General features: G+C 35.9%; 2 protein-coding genes across 4 annotated transcripts in view; one reads left to right on the forward strand and one right to left on the reverse strand.

Moving 5' to 3' along the window:
* LOC139695239 (tRNA wybutosine-synthesizing protein 3 homolog) lies at positions 1-19,342 on the reverse strand. Of its 2 annotated transcripts, XM_071593926.1 has the most exons (7): positions 19,304-19,342; positions 19,089-19,164; positions 11,349-11,519; positions 7,412-7,588; positions 3,748-3,888; positions 2,021-2,202; positions 1-859 (listed from the first exon to the last, which is right to left on the reverse strand). In XM_071593926.1, the coding sequence occupies exons 2-6, from the start codon at positions 19,089-19,091 to the stop codon at positions 2,098-2,100; spliced, it is 597 nt and encodes a 198-aa protein (XP_071450027.1). In that variant the 5' UTR covers positions 19,092-19,164; positions 19,304-19,342; the 3' UTR covers positions 1-859; positions 2,021-2,097. The 2 variants fall into 2 exon arrangements, with proteins under 2 accessions (XP_071450027.1, XP_071450026.1); XM_071593925.1 differs by lacking the exon at positions 19,304-19,342 and having other exon boundaries at positions 19,089-19,283.
* LOC139695238 (tyrosyl-DNA phosphodiesterase 2-like) overlaps positions 19,301-23,554 on the forward strand; it is a 17,471-nt gene continuing 13,217 nt past the window's right edge. The window contains exons 1-4 of one of the 2 annotated variants that reach the window (XM_071593922.1): positions 19,301-19,901; positions 19,998-20,077; positions 20,188-20,334; positions 20,596-20,812. In XM_071593922.1, the coding sequence (XP_071450023.1) occupies positions 19,770-19,901; positions 19,998-20,077; positions 20,188-20,334; positions 20,596-20,812 (576 nt within the window). In that variant the 5' untranslated portion in view covers positions 19,301-19,769. The remainder of the gene's footprint in view (positions 19,902-19,997; positions 20,078-20,187; positions 20,335-20,595; positions 20,813-23,554) is intronic. The other variant, XM_071593923.1, reaches the window with a different exon arrangement.

The raw sequence follows: 23,554 nt of genomic DNA on the forward strand, positions 1-23,554 counted from the left end.
GTCACCCATGCCAGATAGGTCGAAGGTTAGGAGCTAGGCGAAAGGTAGTCCATGCAGTGTCTGTTCCTTACTGAGGCAACTGCAACGGCATCTCACCCCAGTGGGGTGGCCATTGAATGATGGTGTCACATTAAAACCACTATTGAGGAAGGCAGCCGAAAAACCACCTCAATTATTATTCTGAGGACTTTTATGATGGAGTAAGGTCACTAAAAAGTGATATATTTTAAGCCCTGTGAAATGTTGAGAACATTTAAAATTTATAGTGCTTAAAAATTTTAAACATACATTTTAATTAATTATAGCATAATAAATTTTAAACATAAAGGAAACTGGCCACTCTTACTAAAACCCTGTAGATGAGTGAATTCCATAGACCCTAGTAGGCTCTGTAGTAGGTGGAGTCTGCTATCTCAACTATCAAAACAAGTGTTTATACTGATTTTTGTGTCCCAGCAGACATTATCACTTTGATCATCAGTTTGTTTAATTGTTTCATCTAACTTCAATATATTCGCTCCATTTGTTTTTGGCTTGAGTGCTACAATAGGTGAATATTTCTCTCTACAAGGCCATAGGCCTTGGAATAGTACTGTTCTACCACCACAAAGAGCATGTCAGTCTCCAGCAGGATTCATGAAAAAAGCACTTCTCAGCAATGTCTAAGTAGTAACACATGTGGAGAGACACTCTCCCAAGGGCTGTGGAGGATACTGGAACATGATTACATGATCATGAAAAGGTGGGGTTTCCTCCCACAGGACCCCTTCCCTGCATTTAAAATCCAGGAAAGAAATTGAGGCAGGCAGTCATGATCTGCAGAGCATCCTTGACACCCCTCATTCATCATCAGCATTATCTGAAAAATAAAAAGGTTAAAAAAACATGGGAGGAGTAAGCGGCCAATCACACTTTCAAAGGCAATGAAACCTCTAATAATATTTTAATAATCATTTTAAGTAATTGAAAATTTGTAATGTGCTATTGCTAACATGTCCACCAAATAATACTTAATGTTGCACCTCAAAACAACTGATGCCAATGATGAAAATGAGACAAAAGCAATGATTCATTAAAGAGAAATGAACATTTTTCAATGTTGGCATTAATAACTCACGATTCAACCAGGATTATAATTAAAAGGGAGATGGACATGATTCCATAATTTCATTAGCAACAACAAAAAATATTAGTACTCTTTAGCTACTATAACTTGAGTCATTGCACAAATATAATTTAATCCAAACAACGGAAATAAAGCTCTGGTAGTCATCAATTTGGGGACTATAAATAAACAATCATTCAGTGGTATACAGTGACTCATTGCTCATTTATAAGGCAATTAGCCCATGCCAGGGATCGACTCATGTATAAATCAATCTCACATGAGATCCACTAAAGAAACACACAAAACATACAAGTGGTAGTATTTATTCATTTTAAACCTTCACTTTAATCCTTTTAAAGAAATATAAATCATTAATAAATAACAAGTAACAACGATTAAAAGAATGGCAAAGTATTATCCTATGTGATTAAAAACAATATCTCAATGGAAAAAGAAAAGCATACCATTTTGCACAGTTCAGGTTAATTTCCCACCAGATGAACTAGTCCTATGATTATTTTGTAAATCAATTGACACTCCTGTAGATGACACACACAAACACCCAGTTTGCCATAGCCATTGTGGTGTGGGGAGATTTTAAGCCAATACTAGGTTTCAGGAACATAAATCTGAGGTATTAACTGTACTGATTGGTATAAAAGGCTGTCAAGACCATAAAATCATAACTAAATTTGAGAATTACATAAATTAGGCCTTTGTGTATTTAATATTTATCACTGCATGTAATCATATATCCATTATGAAAAATGAATCCTTTCCAAATTTTCACTAACCTTTTAATGAAAATGTCCTAGGGACCACACACAACATGAAACTTTGTGCAAAAATGGCTAAATAAAAACCAATGAGAATTGGCTTTAAACTCCCAAAAATATTAAACTGGGCATTTACCTCTGGATCTTGACCCCTGGACTGGCTCTCTCAGTCACCCCAAGTGTTTAACTGACACAAACAGGACACATGGACACTCAGGGGCTCCCAAACCTCGCCTTGAGCAGAGCAAAGAAATTATCCATTCTCTTGAAATTCTCAGCCAGTTTCTCATTAGCAACTTCAGCTAGGAATTTGATGTACTGAAGTTGACAGAGAAAATATAATAATAAAAATGCATTAGTTGCAAAATAAAATAAACATTTTCTACAATTAATACTAATTTTACACCAAAAAAGAGCAAAATGAAAATCAAATTTGTTATTGTTCCATACTATTTTATTCCCTCCCATGGACAGCAACATTGACGTGGTGGAAGGTCTTTTGTGTTCTGATGTACCCTAGAGCTGTGATAGCGGGATCAATTGTCATTGCTCCTGGTAGGGCCACCCACACCAGAAAAGTCGACGGATAGGAGACAAACAAAAGGTAGTCTGCACAGCATCTGTTCCTCAATGAGGTGGCTGAAAAGGCGTCTGACCCCACTGGGGTCAGACGCCTTTTCAGCCACCCATCAAGTAATATTGCCACTTTAAAAACACTATGAGTAAGACAATGGGAAAAAACTTCCATTATTTATCCCAAGAATGTAAGCATGGAAATCATAATGAAACCATTTGATGGCCACCGTAATGAATCTTAGAAACTACAAGACTCAGCCCAATCGACCATGTGTCTGACCTCAGGGGGTGGCCATTGATTGATGGTGTCACGTGAAAAGTACTATTGAGGAAGGCAATGGGAAATCACCTCAATTATTCATCTCAAGAATGCCATGATTGAAAACCTAGAGAAGTGAGTCCTGGAAACTATGGAACTGGGCTTAATCGACAGTGTGTCGTGCCGAACAGCTGGAGAGGCTAGGCTTCTGTGGCCATTAATTCACAAAATCCTTGCAGGCCAAAACCGAGAGCAGCAGCAGGGAAGATTCAGAAAAGAACAGATTTAGTTAAAATAGAAACTTGGAATGTTAGATAATGTGAGAGATGGAAAGAGGAAATATAGATGTTTTAGGTCTGCATAAGGTGAGACGGAAGAACAGCAGGAATTACTGGAGTAATAGTTATAGGGTACTATAAAGTGGAGGTAAAGATATCCAGCAAGGGGCAGAAAAAATATTGAATAAAAAGGGTGGCAAGAAGCGAAGTTAAAAAGAACTATCACTCATTTGCTCTATGTTTACTCTACTTCTTCCTACCTTGTTCTTCCATATTATTGCCTCCCCTTGCTGGCTCTTGTCCCCTCCACTGTATATTACTCTATAACTATCACTCCAATAATTCCCTACCCTTTCATCTCACACATACCTAAAACATCTAGATTCCCTCTCTTTATCTCATGCTTTAAATTTTCTTATTTCTGCCCTCAATAAAATTCTAAAATTCCACGTCCATTTTCTAACTGGTTCCCATTGCCTTCCTCATTAGTGTTTTTAACATGATACCATCACTCATATAGCCATCCCATTGGGGTCAGATGCCTTTTCAGCTACCTCAATGAGGAACGGTTGCTGTGAGGACCACCTTTCATATGGCTCTACCCTTTGCCCTATGGGAAAGGGTATGTGTGACCATTGCAGGAGCAATTCCTGTGAGCACAGCTCTAGGGGTCATCAGTACCTGTACACACAAGCCCAAGCAAAGGAAGGTAGAGGAAAAGTTAGGATTTCTGGGCACCACCACTCTCACCTCTTCAGACACCAGCTGTACACCATCTTTGGTTAGGGGCACTTCCAGTCCCAGACAACTTCTTACCGCCAAAACTAAAGATCCATTTTTTCCTATCACAAATCCAGAATTCTTAAAACCAGATTCAAGTGAAGAGGTCAACTGAAATGCAACAAGAATGTATGGTAAGTCATGTACCAGTATTAGGCAGAGATGTCAATGAAACGGCCACACACAATAAGTAAAAATTAAGGTGGGTATTTTATTTTCATAGTTAACAGAAGGTATCATCAAAAGAACCAAGGATATCCCTTTCATAACAGGCCTATTTTGCAGGTTCTACGATCTCTGTCTACAGCAGAACAGGGCAGTATGAGTAGTTGTCTAACATTATGCATGAATACAGCCTTAAGCTAAATTTAGTACATAGTTATATAAAAAGAGAATATCTCTAATTAATGCATAAACATAAACTTCGAACTACTTGTAAGTCTTCAGTGACCAAAGTGGGAAATAATGGAGATGAGTACATTACAATTGTCTACATACAGATATTTTTTGAGTTCCCTGCTTCATGTTAAGGAAACTAAGCAGGTCATTTATAATAAAGAAATAAACAGGAGAGGACCTACAGCAGAGCCTTCGGAACATCACAATGCATGCCTCTGGAAGTAGACTTACCAATATTTAGCACTAAAACGTTTGGGACATCTAATATATAATTATAGAACAGTCATTATGAATACCCTGGAGTCCTAATCCATCAGCTTCTGTTAGGATTAAGTAGGGGTTGACTATCAAGACAAATGAAAACTCTACAAACAAACCTAATGGGTTCATCTTTTTATTCATTGTAGATTGAATAAACTCAAGTGTGTCATAGACAACCAATGCAATGGATTTTTTAAAATTATGCTCGCAAGTTACTAAAAGTTTGTGGGAATCCAGAAAAGCAACTGCCAGTCTGACATAATTTAGTCTCTCAAAGATGTAAGCCATTTGTGTTTGAAGAGAAATTGGATGATATTTCCTCACCTCTTTCAAGCTACTCTTTACCTCATAAACAAGAACTTAGGATTCTTTTAGGGATTCAACTAACATGCCTGGATGAAATAGTTTGTTAATTATATTATAATAGGAGATCCAGAATCTTCAGATAAGAGGAGAGCTGCAGCTGGGGATCTCATAAATTACCTGCAGTGAATTTTTAACCAGGATTAAGTATCACAGATATGATTTCATTGTCAGAACACTGGGACAGAAACAATAATTAGGTTACGTGGAATATTTGATAGAGCAGACATTGATATGGGAAAATGGGAAATGTGGAGTGGGAGAATGGGAAAAGTGGATTGAGCTTTGCAATGTTGGCAGGTGGGAGCGATTACCAATATTCTGATTCATGCTTATAATGTTCCTAATTTCTTTGGCCTTGTTAGTGGAAATGGTCACTTTGTAGTTCACACACCATTCAAAGTGCTTAGATAAAGCTTTTTACTCATCTCAGAGTCAGCTACAAGCCCTTAGCCCAAAGAGGGCTAACAGACAACAAAATCTTAAAGAATCAGTGATGTATCCTTAAATCTCATATCAGTGATCCAAAACTTGCTACATTTGGGCATTGTATTGCATATTTTAATTGGGTCAGAGAGTGATACTTTAAAAGAATTCAGTAGAGTTCAAAACCAAAAGTATATTGCAGATTGTCATAGAAAAAGTTAAAAATCTCACTAAAGTGTTTTTCATTATTCACCTTTGCCAATTTTCTTGAGCAATTCCACACACTAAAGAAGTAATTTTCAGCATCAAAGAAAGGTGGGGATTTAAAAATTACCCTAGATGAGGTTGGAGTGATTTTGAAAGGAGAGACCCAATGAATTGTATAATAATTAGAAATATCAAGGCCAAGAACAGTTGATTTTATGGGAATGAGATAAGCATTAGTAATTTTCTATCAGACAGGAGAAATTGTGCATTATCCTTGTGTGCACAGTCTTAACCATAATAATTAGAAAAACAACAGTTTCAGACTTGACTTTGTGGAATTCCTTTATGATGAGGGTAGAAAAGGAAACAATGTGGAAGTGGAAAGTTTCTTTTTCTACCCTCATCATAATGATTAGTTTTAATGTTTGCAGCAAATTCATGAGTTATATTAGATCAAGGATCTCAGACATTATAATTCTGTTAAAATCACTGGCAATAACAAATTTGTGCTAGGGATACCAGAGTGTGTAAGGGAATTTACCTAGCCAGCACACATTGATGCAGAGCAGCAGAACTTTTGAGGCAATATACTGGCAATCGCTGGGGCAACACTGAGGCATCGAGTCAGTGCTACTCAGGACTCGAAACAAGGATTAATAGTTCTGTGAACACACTCTGGGATTTCCTGATGCTCGTGAAATTCTTTTCAAAGTTTTCCACAATGGGTTGCTTTTCCTTGGGCATGTTGAATTTACCTACATAAACACCAGGTGGTCAGTTTTTATTTATTGACAATACTGCATTAAAAACTACTCATTCATGAAGAGAGAGGCCTTTCACATACATAATTTGACTGGATCACAGCGTAAAAGTTCTTCACATTCAAGACACTTCACATAAAACTTTACTGCCAGAATCTCATAAAGGACGACTGCTATATTAGGATTTACCACACTGACATACAGTTGAAACTGATGAGTGATTCCCAAATAATTTTTGGCCCGGTCATCTCAACTATAAATTATGGGATGGCATTCTTACTTGGCTATTGATAGAGGCTCTTGCTTCTTCAAAGCCAATTTCAATCATAAATTCATTGTGGCAGGATGTCGTAGTTTTCAATACTAAGACAATACAAGTTTAAAGCTTTCAGTATCCTCAGAAATTGTGAATAGAAAAATTGTGGACTCACATAAGGACAAAACTATGGAATGATACTTGAGGACTGATGGGCACAGTGAGTGGTTGGAACAGGGATTTGTGCTGGACTAGAGAAATTGATGAATGGTATTATCACAACTGAAATTTACTAATGGATTACTTAATCTAGTATTTTGGTTGCTAGATAGCATATAGGTCTAGTAGGTAGAGTGTTCAGCTATTCATTTAATGTATAGGCTCTTGCTGACAACCCAATCAAAAACTTCAAGCAGTATGACTTTCTGTTGATCATTACTTAGCAAGACACCTAACACCCAATGTTGCGTACAAACACCCTAAGTAGAGGAAAAGGTCCCCTTCATTGCCCAGCAAATATGCCCACAGGGTTTACCCATTAATGGGATAATAAGTTCCTTACCACAGCTCCATAAACCTTAGTTTAATGTGAGCCTTGCCCTTCAAATCAAACTTAATGCTGATTTCTGTAACGATAACTTTGGTTGTTCTACCCGGCAGATTCAAAGAAAGTGTTAAATATGCACAATTTTTCTTATCATTGTGTATATTTCACCCAAAAGATGGTTCAGAATGAGTTTAGTATAGTGAATTAATGCATTATAGGATGAGCTTTATCAATCTTTTACATTAGAGTGGATTAATATCATAAATTTACAACCCACAACTTGATCAGCAATTTCCTAATCATTGATAAAGAGTGATGATATTCAATTTATTCAATATATTATTATTTCATCTTTTTCACTTGAGGTTACTAAACGAAAACACCACTTGCTTAATAATGTTTATTCATACTCACCATTGCTTTTGCAGACTCCATGTTGTAACACCGGATATGCAAAATTAATGGCTCAAACTTCAAGACTATGTCACCATCTTCAGGTTTAAGATGCGAGACTAATGCTTCATATTTGACAAAATCATGGCTAGTATAAAGCCATTTACAGCCCTTCTTCACGTTTCCTTGTCCTTCATTCTGAGAGAAAGAAATACTTGATGAGTGACATGATGCTATAATTATATGCACACAATTTTGCTAACTCATTTTCCCTGAGACATCCAGGAAAACTGTTTTATTTTGGAAATTCTTATTAACAGTAGTAAGAAGACATCCAATGACGGGTAAAATTTTGTTAATGGCATTAACATTTTCCAAATAATAATACTATATGTTGTCCTTTTGGAAACCTAATATGGGAGTGATTCTGAAATTGAGGAAATTAGGATTTACAATTTCAGGTAAAATAAACTTTATTTATTTTTTCTTAATTTAATTTCACCTTTTCCATATTTCTCCACACCTACATTTCAAAATACTCCAATCAATATCATTTGGCTTCAAGGACTTGTACCATAAAAAATACTCTCAAGAATAAACCTTCCATTAATCTTTTTTTGCATCTACATATGGTCTTTGTCTTCACCTCCCTCTTTCTCTTAAAATATAATTAATGTAATGAAATTCTTTCTTTAATACTTTCACTACCTTTCCAATCAACACCCGAAACACTTCCTTAATAGGTGAGCTCTGATACCAGGCCAGTTTACACACACAAATTTTAATGTTTGAATTAGTCTTCGTATTTTCTGGGAACTTCATTACCCAGTGATGTGAAATTCACACATCAAGTTAATGGGGGCCAGTCTACATGCAATTTAAAGCTTCCCAGTAAGATTTGGTCCCTGAAAAAAAATGTCTTAAGTGAGGCTGAGGGTCCCCTATAGTGTCCCTCTGAATCAAACCCAGGCCCCACAGTCAATAACCCAGCACCCTAACCACTGAACTACCACATCTCCAGGGAAAGTGATTATAGAGTCAGTAACAGAAAAACTGAATTAAAGGGAGAGATATGAGGTTAGACTTGAAATCAAGTCTAATCCCATATCTAACCTTAAGAAAATCTATACCATGGGTCCAAAAGAGAAAAATGTCATCAAAGCATGGTGTCTATATTAGTGGTGTAGGAGTTAGGTTGTAAAAGAAGTATGTTCTAGGTTACCCATGAAGAGGTTGGCATAAGCTGGGCCCAAAAACCAGTTCACATAGCAGTGCATTTAGTCTGCAGGTAGAAACATTTAGGGAAGAGAAAACATGGGTGGGTCTAGATTGTAGGGTTGTTTCATTAATTTTAATAATCATTTAATTAAGGTTTCATTCCTTAGAATATCTATGAGCTAATGCTGCTAATATCAGAAAAGGCTTGCTATTAGTAAACCTTGTCCCTCATTTGACTGCTGTTACAGTTTCAGCTGTACCCATCATGTGATTTCATTTTCGCAGTTGACTGAGGCAACAAACTTTTGTTTTTCGAAAAATGAAAATAAATGAGTATTGTGAAGTGATTAAACATGTCTATTTACAAGGGCTGAACACTGAAAAAGATCAGAGTCCAGTTGGATTATGTTCATGGCACATCTGCCCCTGGGTTCTGTAAATGAGTTTAACCATGGCCGTACATCCATAAATGATGAACATTATTCAGGACATCCAGTGGAAGCGACTTCCTCTGAAATGATTGACAAAATCTATGATATAGTATGGGTGATTGGAGAATCAACGTTTGCAAAACAGTAGGAGCCACAGAAATATCACGAAGTACATACGGTGTTTGCCATTTGCACAAAATATTGGGTGTAAAAAAAATCTTGGCAAAATGGGTGCCAAGGGGAGAATAAACAACTGAACCAACCAACTGAAAACTCAAAAAGCTGTAATCCCAAGTGACATAGATAACAAGCTTCAACCTTTAGATGTTTGAATTAATAAACCACTCAAAGAATTAATGAAGGAGAAATGGAACACTTATTCTACAGATTTTGAAGTGAAATATTCAGGGACGAGGGATAGGCCTAGCATTTTGCAAACTTTTGAATGGTTGAAAACTTCATGGAATGCTATGAAATAAAAGAGAAGTAATTAAGCCTCAGTTTTTGAAGAAAAGGCTTCAAGCAATTTATCATTTAGCTCAAAAGATGAATTTCTGACTTTTGAGATGGTCAGTAAAAAGGCAGTGCCTAGCTACATTTTTGCAGACAAAAATAATTATAAAATCAATAATACAATAAATCATTTTGGAAATTCAAGAAAAATGAAGACATTTTTTCCTTGAAAAGTGTATGAAAAGGGAGGTGCATCCTATATGCTGGAAAATAGAGCAGATGTTTTAGAGCTTTATGAGGTGAGAAGGAAGTATGATAGGGATTACTGGAGCAATGGTGATAAGAGTAATATACAGTGGGTCGAAAATAGACAGGGCATACAATCAATTATAAAGAATATTTGCATGCACCTCAACATGCATGCAATACAATGGGCCAACATGAGTTCACCTCCTTGTGGCATTCCCTCACTTTCTCCCTCCCAGAGGAAGTGCTGAGAGACACTAAAAACTCACCAATAGCACTAATTGGCGAAGTGCAACTTTGGTGTACTGTGGGAGGGGATGGGGTAGGAGAGGGACTCCTGAGGGTGGTTGGTGGAGGAGGAGACTACACCAAGAGACTTGACACACACAACAACTTATTTAGGGATGCTAAGCTGCAGGAAGTGCCAACTACCCTGTTACCAGGGGCTACAGGGAAGAGCAAAGGTGGAGGGCAAAAGGAGGCCATGACCATTATTACCCAATAGATTCCCAAAGTGCCTGGAGGATTGATAAAGACTATGGTTTCTTCAAATTTTAATTTCACAACCATGGGATAGAAAAATCCCCCTATGGTTCTCAAGGAGGAGAGAGGAATGTAAACGAAGGCAAAAGGAATACTTAAGATTATGAACCTTGATTATAAGAAGTCATTTGAAAGAATATAAACCCAAGGAGAGAAATGACTAAATGGACATTTAAGGAGTGAAGCGATATTGCTAAGATCCAGGGAAGAAAATTGCAAATGATGAACACTTTTTTCATTAGTAACAAAGAAAAGGAAGAAATTATTTAGACCTTACAAATATGCAAAATAAATAGTATATTTGTTGAAAAAATGGTAGCAGAATGCTGGAAGGGAAAAGAGTGAGGGAGCAAGCATAAAAGAAGGATGTATTAGATTGAGGATAGCATGACCTTGTTTTGCAGAAAGTGAAGAACTTCTTCGAAAAATGCTGACTCATTGAGAAAAAGTACAGAGATGAACAACTTAGTGAAAGGACAATAACTGGGGTAAGTAAAAAGATACACAGTGAACTCTTGATTACCTGTACCAATGAATGCACAATGAAGTACAGAAAATTGAAATATACTGATAACTTATATATGCAGAAAATATGGTCGTGATATTAATGGGTATATATGGAGACTCTTCTTTTTCATTTCATATACTAATTTTTGTATTTTAGAAATTTTTCAAAAAGTATAATTTTTTCCATTTTTCAGGCATTTTTATATGGGTGGAACACATAACTATGAAAAGGCAAATAGCAGGATGCATTTTCCTAGGAAAGCTAAACCAATCACGTAGCTATGAAAAACAAATGAATTACAAAAGGACAAATCATGACACTAAGAGGCAAGCGTAAAACTCCAAAAGACACAGACCATTAATTATAATGAATTTTCTGCAATTTTTCAATGCCTTCAGGCAATTTAATGCTACTGCTTTTATCTTTCCTCATTAGTGTCCACCAACTGATCTTGGCCACTCCAGATGGCTCAAGTCTATTTTGGTAATCCTCAAGGGAACTTTCCCCATCCCAATATAAATTTACTCATTTATGCTTCATGATATTACTACATACCTACCGGACAAAACATTATCAGCCTCCCTGAACACGAACTGGTTGTTACATATTCTTGGATATCATTGATGAATTGCACTAAACCTTCAATCCGAGCATCATAGGATCCCTTTCGACTATTGTCCAAGCCCGAGAGAATCTTTATTTTCTGACTGGTGAAATCTTCAAGAGACATCTGATAAAAAAAAGAAATAAGCCTGAGGTCTCTCTTTTGATTATGCCCCAGTTTAATTTAAGGCATCAGAAAATCTTAGCTAAGTCCAAAATAAGGCAGCCGAACATAAATATACATTCAACGAAAAATGATGCATACACAGAGGGTTTAATTTTATGATACTTTCTTGAATATATATATTTCATATAGGAAAGGAGTCTCCTACTGGTTGGTTAGGAACTCTGAATTCCAAATTCATTAAAACTAATTCATGTAATAATTACATTAGTTTTTGGAGAGTATTTAACTGTTTTAAAAGGAAAAATTTAATTATCTGTTCATTTACATAAAGGAAGGGGAATTTTCATGCAGTAAAAAAAACATCTTTACAATAAGTATAACACATTAATTTCAAGACTCAAGTAACACATTTGTAGTCTGCTGCTGATTTGGTGTAGGGAAATATTTTCTTGCCTAAATGAACAACTTTACATTTTTTGCATGACATGCACATTGCAACCATAGAGCATTAGCATGTACAACATGTACTCATACCTCTAGGATTATGCTATACGGTAGCAGTATGCCATTGTTTCATTAAACTTGTGGACAATACCAAGTTATTGTTTCAATGATGGTTATTCATCATTGTTATCCAGTCATGCTTGATTTATTAATTTATTAGCTCTCAACTGCAGTTGTAAAAAGGGATTAAAATACAAGTCTATTGCAAGTGATCATTCCTACACTCTACTTGGATTATCACTGCAAGTGAAGATGGAATGACCTTGACCTAAGGCGCAACTTTCTTGAAAGGTTTGGCTCTTGAGGTCTTGTGGAGGGAGGAATTGACAAGCAGCACATGTAAGACATGCATCCATCCCTCTCATCTCAACCACTGAACGGAGTCCACGCTCAATGGTGAAAAACTAAAATCAAGAATGCTTGTTGCCTATTTGCTTAATCTACACAAAATTTGTACAGTAATCGAAGCCCTATGTGTCATTCTACTTTCAAAACTAAAATTTCTATGGACCAAGTAATTTGATATTTTATTACAATTTACTTCAACAATGAAGTGTTATTGCTTAACTATGTAATGATAGGAAATCACAGATAAAATAAGAATACAAAATGGAGAGAATGAATGATCATATCATTCTTTAAGAAGCGGAATGAGCTTGATAACATTAGTACCTAAATTATTTACTATCAACCTACTAGCAGTGACATCAAGCTCTGACAAGCCAAATTTTCATTGAGATATATGAATGCATGAATACCAAAGTAAAGACAAGGGAAGAGAACAAAAATGGTGGCAAGCACACTGGGCAACACAGCATTCCAGAGCAAGGTGTGTCACTTCATCTGGATGAAGAGTCAGCGGCCCTTTCTGGTCATGGGATGCCTTTCAAATCATTTCCTTCAATCTGTCACAGAGTGGCAGATTGAAACGTCTCACCCACCCTTACTGGCTGGCAAATTTAATAAAGTATATGTGCTACAGTTATAGCATGTTTTGAGTATTTTGAGCAATGTCAACTTCAAAGTGAAAGAGTGAATAAGAATGAATGAAAGTATTTATTGGAATGCAAAGCACTTACACTGACGGAATCTATGCCTCTTTGTAATATGTATTTTGGCAAATGCTTTTCTATAATACTGAACCTTTGCAGAGATTTGGTAGACTTGAAAGGATGTCCATTAAACAGACTTTTAAAAGTGTCATCCCTATTTTTAATTTTCTCAGTAAATTAAAGCTTTCCTGGATCATTACATGGAAACCATAGTTTTCTTTGAAGAAAGTACTATCATCAGACCCTAAGTTATGTCAGAATTCACCACAGAAGCGGCCAAATGCCCATAAAATCAATTTAATAGATATTCTCTTCAAATTTATGGAGATTAAAACAAATACGTAAGTACAAAGAAGAGAGGCAGACTTGTGGTTTATAGTGCTAATTATTTTGCTACTTCCTTCATAGGTAATATTTAGACATATGGTCAGTAACTGTTACCATTTCTATCAATTTTTTAAATTTCATTTTCATTCAGAAACATTTTCCAATAATAAAATCCTACTTATTTCTTGCACATACCTGAAATCGTACAAAAATGCGTAAAACTTATTTGCTGTTTATATATTTATAATCCTGAGATGCATTTTTCCCCTTCAATCTATGAATTCCATTTCCTACGACTAAAAAACCAAGAAGACAAATAAAGAATATAGCATTACACTATAACATTCAAGGGAAAAAATTAAATTAAATGAAGCTATTAATAAAACACCTGTCCAATTTCTCATTGTAACAAAATGATGCAATCATTTACCCAAATGTATGGGATGGGTGCTATGAAAACAGGTGCTCATGTCTGAAATTGCACAATCAATCAGTTATTCATATTGCTAATTTAAAGTTTTGTCACAATTTATTGATTTTTCATATCTTCAACACTGAAAATGGTATGGTTCTTGACGGGGGACCAAATACAAGGATACAAAATGTTGTTTGAGAAAATACAACATAAAATCAATGATTTCTAGAAATTTCGGACAAAATACAATCACATTTAATGCTGGAGACTTGTCATATAGATGAAGACATCCATTTTTCTGATTCCATTCCCTTGGATAGAAATAGTTAAGTGACAAAAACACAAGAGAAGAAAATCTTTCTGCACCCTTAAGTCACTTCATTCAGCTTTACTGCATATATATGTATTCAATGAAATGAGAGTGACTGAGCTGTTGGGTGATAAGTTAATAAAGACAATTTCCAAAGCTAAGTTTTAAAATACTGGAAGAAGAAACAAGTTCAATATCCACATTTTGAACAACTGGATGGCCATCAACAGGGAGGGTATGCATGTACGCACATGGAGAAGATGCCTATGCATCAAGACACAGGCAGTAGTCATGTGAGAGGGCATATAGCTGGTGATGGGGAGGGTTCTCCAGAGGGCCATCCTCCCAGAGGGAGCTGGGCACCAGACTTAAGGCCTTGACATGGTTACACATCATATACCATCTTTCTGGGGGTGAGTTTCAATTTCGTGGATACATTGAACAACTTTGCTGCTTACTACACCCAGTTCATTATTCATGATATCTGCTCAGTTAATGCATTTGTAGTTATAGGCTGGTTTTACAGGTTGGAAACCTTTGGATACATGCAATGTGGTGCCCTGTTTCACACACAAGTTTGGCAATCATTTGTGCAAATTGTGAATTGACTGAGACAAGTGGCTACTTATAAGATGGGTTGTGTGCTTCTTGAGCATAATAGTGGGGTTTTCCTTAATTTGCTCTAAGTATTTACTTTCAAAAGTAATACATTTAATCAGACATTTCCCAGATTTTCACGAGATGGTATTTTGCCCTTGGGATTACCTGGTAAGTTGTCAAGTGTGTTGCAGTTTGTAAATGCAATGTTTACGTCCACTTTCTTGAAAATATTAACAAGTCTTTGGTTGGTCCTAGGTGATACCACAGTCTTATACAATTGCTTGGTGGCTATGTCTTCCCGAGTTGCAAGTGTGGTTAGCCTATTTGTTAATTTTCTTTTCCTGTTAGATATTCATTCCATGAAGCCCAGGGTGTATCCATTGTTTATTGCAATTTGCCAATTGTGGCAGGACAATGTTACGACCAAGAATACTAGTCATCTTGAATACAGTACTCAATTGAGTTGAAGTTTATTTAATTTTAAACTTATATTACATTTAAGGTTCTCCACTTTCCTTTCAGCTACTCACTTTACATTAAATCAGCTAGAACCAAGGTAAAACTTCACATGAAAGATAATTTGATACAAAATATTCATAATACTAGTAGTAGTATTTAGGGGAGGCGTCGGCATTAGCCTACTCTTAACAAAAGGTGCCAAGAGGTCCACGGCTTAACGTCCCATCCGACGGATGGCGTACTCACTCCAAGTGCCCTCCACAAAGCACCTCAAGTAGGGATCGGGATACCACTGAAAAATATTCAACACTGCTGGGATTTGAACCCGGGCCCTCTGGGTGGGAAGCCAGTACATAATCATAATACCTCCGATTCATCTCTCCAATAACTTTAGACTCATATATTTATATCCTCTGATCAACAGTCTTCAGATGATTGATGACCCAATTGCCTTGACAACATTTTAAAGGCAAGGCAAGGTTATCACTTATTTTGGGTTTAAAATATTTCAGTTACCCATACCAAAAATCATGGTTTTCCCATTTCCTATCATAAAATCTAAATAAAAGCCCAACGAGTGAATTGATTCCAAACAATTATATACTTTGGTAATCTAAATTTTATTATAGAGTCATTAACCATTTAAGGTTCAGTTTTGAATGGACATATGTATACTTAACTACTGCTATCATTCTAAGCATTATCTCACAAGATCACCAGACACCTTACAATACAATGCAGCCTTCTTCAATTTAGCTTAATTGCTGCCTCATTCCATCCAACATAGATACATACTCTTTTCCCAGGGGTCAAGATAGTAGGGTGGTTAGTGGGCTGACTTCCCACCATAGGGCCCAGGTTCAGATCTTGAAGACGGCAGATCTTTTCCAGTGGCATCATGATCCCTACTTGAGGTGCTTTATGGACGGCATTTTAAGTTGGTACGTTGTCTGTCAGATGGGACTTAAAACTGTGGACCCCTTGGTGCCTTTAGATGAGAGTAGGCTAATGCCAAGAATGGGTGTCTCTCCACCCTTCCTCCTTTCCCATCCATCCCTAGTGGTGCAAATGACCTCTGCTTGCCTCCCCTAAATCTACCACTACTTTTCCTGTTTCTACCTTGCCTTCCCAAATTTCACCCTTTACCACTCTCCTCAGCATGTCATTGCCACTCAGTATGCTATACATTCATCCCTTCACTGTTTCCTCCTTGTATTTCTTCACTTCCATTAATTTAATCTTTTCCATTCTTCACCATTTCCACATCTCCAAAGCCTCCAATTTATGCTTATCATCTTGATTCAATGTGTAAGTTTTGGCACCATGCAAAACCACAACCAGATTTGAAGATTTTAATTATCTTTTCCAAGGTCCCCTACTCAACATTCCTTCCATCAATTCCCTCTTCCTTATGAAAGCTTCTTTGCCTAAGACAATTCTTCTAATGTTACTATTATTTTTGCAGAAAACACTTTCAAGATAGTCTCCATGTATTCCAAGATATTATACATGTACATACAATATAATTTTAGGGCATATCGTGTGAAAATAGGAGATTTAATTTCACCATATATCAAAAAATAATTTTGGAAACATATTAATAAGTATATACCTACTACAAAACAAAGGTATAGCACTCCTTTCTTGCCTTGAAAAAGTAAACTATAATTCATCTATAGATCAAATCTCACCTTAGTCATCCTTAAATTTGTTGTCTCTTGCATAACTTTATGGAATTTAAACAATATATTTAAATGAAAGAAGTAACTTAGTAATTCCATAAATCAGTAATATTTTAATAAAGTTCGTGTGGAATTACCAAGTTACTTCTTTCATTTACACATCCTTAATCAGGTTAAAAGTGCAATCACATGAAGATTCATCACAACTTGCATATAGTACAAAACTAGCAGTCAAGAATTAACCTATTTCTTAAAAGAAAATTTGTTGTCTCAGGCATAACTTTATGGAATTTGCATAACATATTGAAATGTAATGAAATAATTGACTTCGTAATTCCACACACTTTATTAAAAAACACACGACCCAGGTTTCGACGTTGAACGTCATCATCAGGTGGTCCTCATAGAAGCACGCTGGCTATATACCTGTATACCTTCTGATCATAGGAGGGGGGTTGGTCAGAGAGGTAAGTTGGAGGGGTAAAAAAGGTTACAATGTAGCTGGGAAAAAAAGAGAATTACATTTTTGACTTAGATGAGTGGTAGGTCTAGGAGTGGGGAGTGGGAGGGATACAAAATTTCGTTGGCAAGATCATCTTTTTTGCGTTACGTTGGCACGCTGGCTATATAAGCTGGAATAGGTTGCCTTCCTTTTAAAATAATATTACTACAAATTTCAAAACAATAATTAATAAAATAGCATCACTAATAGGTCCTAGTTAAGATGCCAAAAATTATAGGCCAATTTCAGTGCCAACTGTTTTCTCAAAAATATAGGAAAGGTTCCCCAAAAAGAAAAATTTAGGGCTATACACACCTGCATTCACCTTGCGATGTGCAAAAAATGGTGTAAAGGGCATCATGATGAAATTATTTTTCATTTTGGTAAAAGTCTTGAGCTTTCTAGGAATTTTGGAGGAATGGTTTTTAACATTTTATTCATTATTGATGGCATTTTCCAAGAGTTGGAATGGGAAAACACTTGATAAATGCTGATAATTAATGAGGATACATAACTTCTTTGAAATACTATTCAGGACAGGTTAAAATCAGCAATGCTGGTAAAGCTCTACCTCCTTAAATGCATGACATAACTTAAAATTTATTATAAGGACCATTAAAGAACAAATGAAGTGACATAGATGAAAAGCTGAGGTGATGGTTATCTTAATTATTATTTGGATGATGACCCAAAATTTTATCTCCATTGTAGATTCATGGATTGAGTGTGGTGGTTTCTTGTTGCCTTCCTAAACAAGTGTTTTCACGCTACACTATCACCAAAATAGCAACCCAAATAAGATGCCTATGGAACGGCCTAACCAAGGTGCAGAAACTGTACTGGCCATCTAACAGAAAATTCAAGGCTGAATCTTAAGGGAGAAATTATCATTGTGCCCACTAGTAAACCTAGGTGCCATCAGAACACACAATCCCTTTACCATGCTAAAAATTCATTCACGCACGAAGTGAGAACACTAAAATAATTGTGGTCCATGGCGAGGGAAATGAGAAGACCAAATTATTAGTAATTAGTAAGGCTGTGGAAATGAAACCTAGTAGATGAAAATGAATTATACATATTAGGCATCAATATTGTCTATTGTGAGATGTAATTACAAAATGCATAAAAAACTCCTATTTTGCATGGACTTCAACTTATTTAAATTATTAGAGCAGTAGCGGTAAATATCTGATTTGGAGTTTTCCTGGAAAGGCTATAGATTAAAAGCGGCTACGTATTCCACTAACCATTGACTCTAGGGTTTCTAAATAATCACAAAAATACACTTTTCATCTTTCCTACATTTTCACAGAGTCTGCTTGCTGATCAAGCCACATTTGTCGCAAAATTTCCATTTTTATGAAATTACACTCTTCCATAAATTACCATTAAAGACATTTCAACATTGTCGGCCTCGACCTTGTACACTGTTGTTCATAAAGACTGAACAAAATATTACGAAATGTGCCCCCATATTGTGCACCATATCCCTAGATTGTCACAATTGACAAGTAATTCGGTCAAAGTTGCCTCCATCAACAATGATAACAAGGATACTACAGCAACATATGCAATTTGAATAAAATACGGCATCAGATCCACGATACCCGAATGTCAAAACTGTTTCAACTGAAATCATAATATTCATCACCAAGGCTTCATTTCAAATTCCGAAACATTCATACTTGAAACGATAGTTTTTTTCCTATACATACCATTTTAATTCAGGAATCAACAAAATTCTGCTAAATTCATGAAAGTCACGACGTTGATAGGCTTTTCATTCACGCACTGAAAATAAGGACCACGGTCATAATTTACAAACCATCCCTTTCCTTCCCACATAATCCGACTCGCTTTTATTAAACAATTGAAGTTTGATATAAAAAACGTTGTATGCTATTTTAAATGATTGTACTCGTATGATTACCGCCAAAACTAAGATTAAGGTCACAATGTAAGGTGTCGAAAGTTCTCGATTTTTAACAACCGAATTTCCTGAGAATAATTTCCATAGCCGCATGCTTCCCTTTCTTTTGTTATTGTCCTTAAAATTATATTTGTTGATTGTGTTGCTAACAATTTTCGATGACGTAATATCTCATCCTCCAATGGATGAGATATCCAATATTCCATTGATATCTGAATTAAATCCTCAAGTTGCATAGTTTCGACTTGAGTCGTAGATCGGTAGTAAGATACTTGGCAACAAAGCAAGAAAATATAGAGTGATGTCAATAGCAACCTATACCCACTTGTTGGGATTCAATCTTGGGCGAAATCGCGGCAAGCTCTAAGCGTGAATGCGTTTGAATGATTTTAAATCGTAGGGACGCGTTTTAGATTGGCGTTAAAATACGGATATTTGTGAAATCACTGCCAAGTGCTGTTGTAATATGAGTGAAGACGATGACTTAGATCTAAACGCCGACAAGTGTCAAGGTTTGGTGGACAAATTTGTGGAAATCACAGCCACAGATTCTGCTTGTGCACAATTTTATCTTCAGGATCGGAAATGGAATTTAGAGGTAAAACTCCTGATGAACGTTTGTTTCTCCTTCGCCAGTTGTTTTGTAATTGAGCCCACAAGTTATGATTTACATGCACATCTTCTTCTCTGTCAGAGGTCGGTCTCCGATTACTTCGAAGCTAATGCATCTTCCCGCGCCAGTACTAGCACAGATCTTGGCATATCAAATGTTGGGTAACTCGCATAATGATTCAACCGGCATTTCACGACTGTGTTTGGTGGTACTAAATAAAATAATTGGTGATAATCTCGTGTAGTAAAAATTTTTATTTTAATCTTTTTAGTGAAAAACTGTTGAACGTTCTTGGTCCTGATTATCAGCTTACCACTGTACCACCTCCTACATTCACTTTCGCTTCATGGAATCTGGACGGACTGCAAATAAGGAATTTGAAAATGCGGACAAAGGCCGTGTGCAAGATTTTGTTCGAGTAAGATGATCCAGTAGTCTAGACTTCTAGTAGTATTGTTACCGTAATAATGAAATGTTACATATGACTGAATATTTGGAGCACACACTATCTAGCCGCTGTTAAAAAGTGCAGAATAGTTCAATAAGCGTCAAAAAATAAGGAATTGGGAATTGTTTCATTCCTTACGGAATTTCTCATTAGTTCTCCTCGCATGGTCTATGAATACGAAGTTGCGCTCATGTTCCTATGGCTTAGCAAACCGATTTACTTATTTTACAGGGAGAAGATTGATATAGTGTTCCTGCAGGAATTGATTCCGGAAACCATTGCGTATATAAAGGATCGCTTGCCGGAGTATCAGGTGATATCCGGGCGGATGGGCCAGGAAGATTATTTCTCGGCGACTCTCCTGCTCTGTTTCACTGTGCACTACGAGTCCCATAAAGTCATACCTCATCCCACATCCCGTATGACCAGGAACTTGCTTTGTGTGAAGGTTTGGAAGACTTGACCTGAGCCAATGCTTGAGAATAAACGTTAACAATTGTTGATGAGAATGAGTTTCACATCATACTCTTAATTCATGTGCAGTCTGGGCACTTAATCATATTCGTTCTAATTTGCACCTGGTGTACAGTATTTGAAAATTACTCCTTTTTGTCTCATGGTCTGTAACTAATATTTCTTAATTGAAAGTATTTTAAAGTAAATGTAGATGCAATGTGGTATGCCCTTAATTAATGCCAAATACTTAATATATCAGACCTCGTGAAGCTAGTATGATGTGATCAATTCAATATCAACTGGAGCATATGTCTTTATTAAGTAACAATACATATTTGTATCTAAAATTAAGCTTGGATGCTCGCAAACACATCTTGTCTCAAGTAAAGATTGATTTTATGCTGCCAGAAAATTAACTTAAAATAATTTGTTCTCTAATATCATAGCAAACCCCACCACTTGCACCTGAGCAGTTTGACACATCTACAGGCCTGGTGAATTCACCTATCCCTCCAATCTGCTTTTCTTTTCTACAATGCGTTGATTAATTCCACCCATTTCTTTCTATCAAATGCCATTTCAAAATATTCTAATGAGGCAAACATCCTGATCTCTGCATTCCTCTCTATTAGTGACCCCATTACTACTATGGTATCATGTGAGCCTCCCACCTTCCTCAACCCTAACTGCACAGGTCCTGAGTAATTATTTGCCCTGCTCTCCATCTTTTTGATAATGCTTAGTACCAGTTTTTTGTGTGCTAAATTAAAGTTATTGTTCTCTACTCCTCGCATATCGCTCTTGGGAATGGAACTGACATTGATGCATTGAAATATTCTTTCAAATTTCTCCCCTCATTAATGCTATGAGTTAGCCCGTAAAAATTCCATCATATGTTTTACTAGACCTGTAAGTAGATTGGATATGTTATTCATCCACATAGCTGTATCAGATTTCAATTCTTTTATGCCCTATCAATATCATAGTCAAGCACGCCTGCCCTCAGCTGTCCTATGTATGTCATATTCCCTTTCTATGTCTAAACGTTGTGAACTAATACCTTAACCGTAACCTGTATGCGTTGTTTTACTTTCTCTTGAAACTTTCTTGACACTGTTAGTAATTTTCTTGCTGCTCTCTAATATTGTGTATATATTTTCCCTTCTTACTTCCTTCTTCTTTAGATCTTACACCTTTATGTGTAGGACACTCATTTAAGTTTAACTCTGTTAGCTCTCCATATCCATTTTGCATCCTCCACTTTGCTTCTTTTGCCTGAAAGGTTTCCTGCTTCAGTGTATTATTTATCAATAGGCCATTAATTAATTCAGAACCTAGTATCTAGAGACTCAAGAAATTCACTGTATAAATTAGAGTGGGGGTACAGGCTGAAAACTTGATAATAATAATAATATATTTATTTTTGTCCAGAGATTTGTTGCATATTCATACATACACAAATATAGGACACGTCAGGTATGAATTTCACAATTTTAGAAGAGATACAATATGTATATACGCATACCAATACACAAGTATAATTACATATTAATTGGTTAAGCCAGAATTGATGCATAGCAACAATACCAGGTATTCATTTTCAGAATAGAACATATTATTTTTTAAAAGGTTAAACAGCTTTTTCTTGAAAACAGGTACTTTTGTTTCATATTTGATTTCATGGGGAAGTTTATTGAATAACCTTAAGCCCATTGCTTTGGGCCCATGGGCAGTATTGTGTGTCCTGACAAATGGTTGGTGCAGGTCATTGCAGGTTCTTGTATAGTGACTATGGTAATTGTGGTTGGACTTGCACTGGGAAATATTACCCTGTGCATGTAAGATTTTGGATTTTGAAGATTATGCCCACATGGGGAGAGGAACCCCAGAAGAGGATACTGAAAGTAACACGAGAATAAAATTCACCATACTAAATGGATAGAAGGACCTCTAAATTTACAGAATATCTAATATTTCTAATAAGGAAGCATAGGGAGCTTAACTTGCCACGTAATTTGAAAATGTGTTCCTTCCAAGACATGTTTCTATGCAGGATTACTCCCAGGAATTGGGTACTGGAATTTTGGGGAATGCTCACACCTTCTACATCTGAGATTGCAGATGAAACTTTCTTTTTATTAGTAAAATAAATCAGGCTGGACTTATTTATATTGGGTTTTAGAAAGTTATGAAGGCACCATTCATTGAAAATCTGAGCTACTTCAGCTGCTCTTTCTGTCAAACTGATGAGATAAGGTGATATCTTTCATCTAAAGGTTAGAAAGAGAAATAACAGTAACAGTAATCAATCCAAAGGTTGGTTCGACAGGAATATATACATATATATATATATATGTATATATATATATATATATATATATATATATATATATATATATATATATATATATATATATAATATATATATATATGCTTTCATAGACGTAACACGGAAGTGCCGAATAGTACAATACACAGTAACACATAATATAGAAACACAAAAAAAGAGAACACTCACACGTATTTTCTTGATATTTCGACGGAAACAATCCGTCTTCAGAGGATATATATATATATATATATATATATATATGTATGTATATATATATATGTATATATATATGTATATATATATATGTATATATATATATGTATATATATATATGTATATATATATATATATATGTATATATATATATATATATGTATATATATATATATATATATATATATA

Source organism: Hetaerina americana, unplaced genomic scaffold (assembly GCF_022747635.1).
Source record: "Hetaerina americana unplaced genomic scaffold, ioHetAmer1.1.p SCAF_6, whole genome shotgun sequence".
NCBI classification, from domain to species: domain Eukaryota; kingdom Metazoa; phylum Arthropoda; class Insecta; order Odonata; family Calopterygidae; genus Hetaerina; species Hetaerina americana.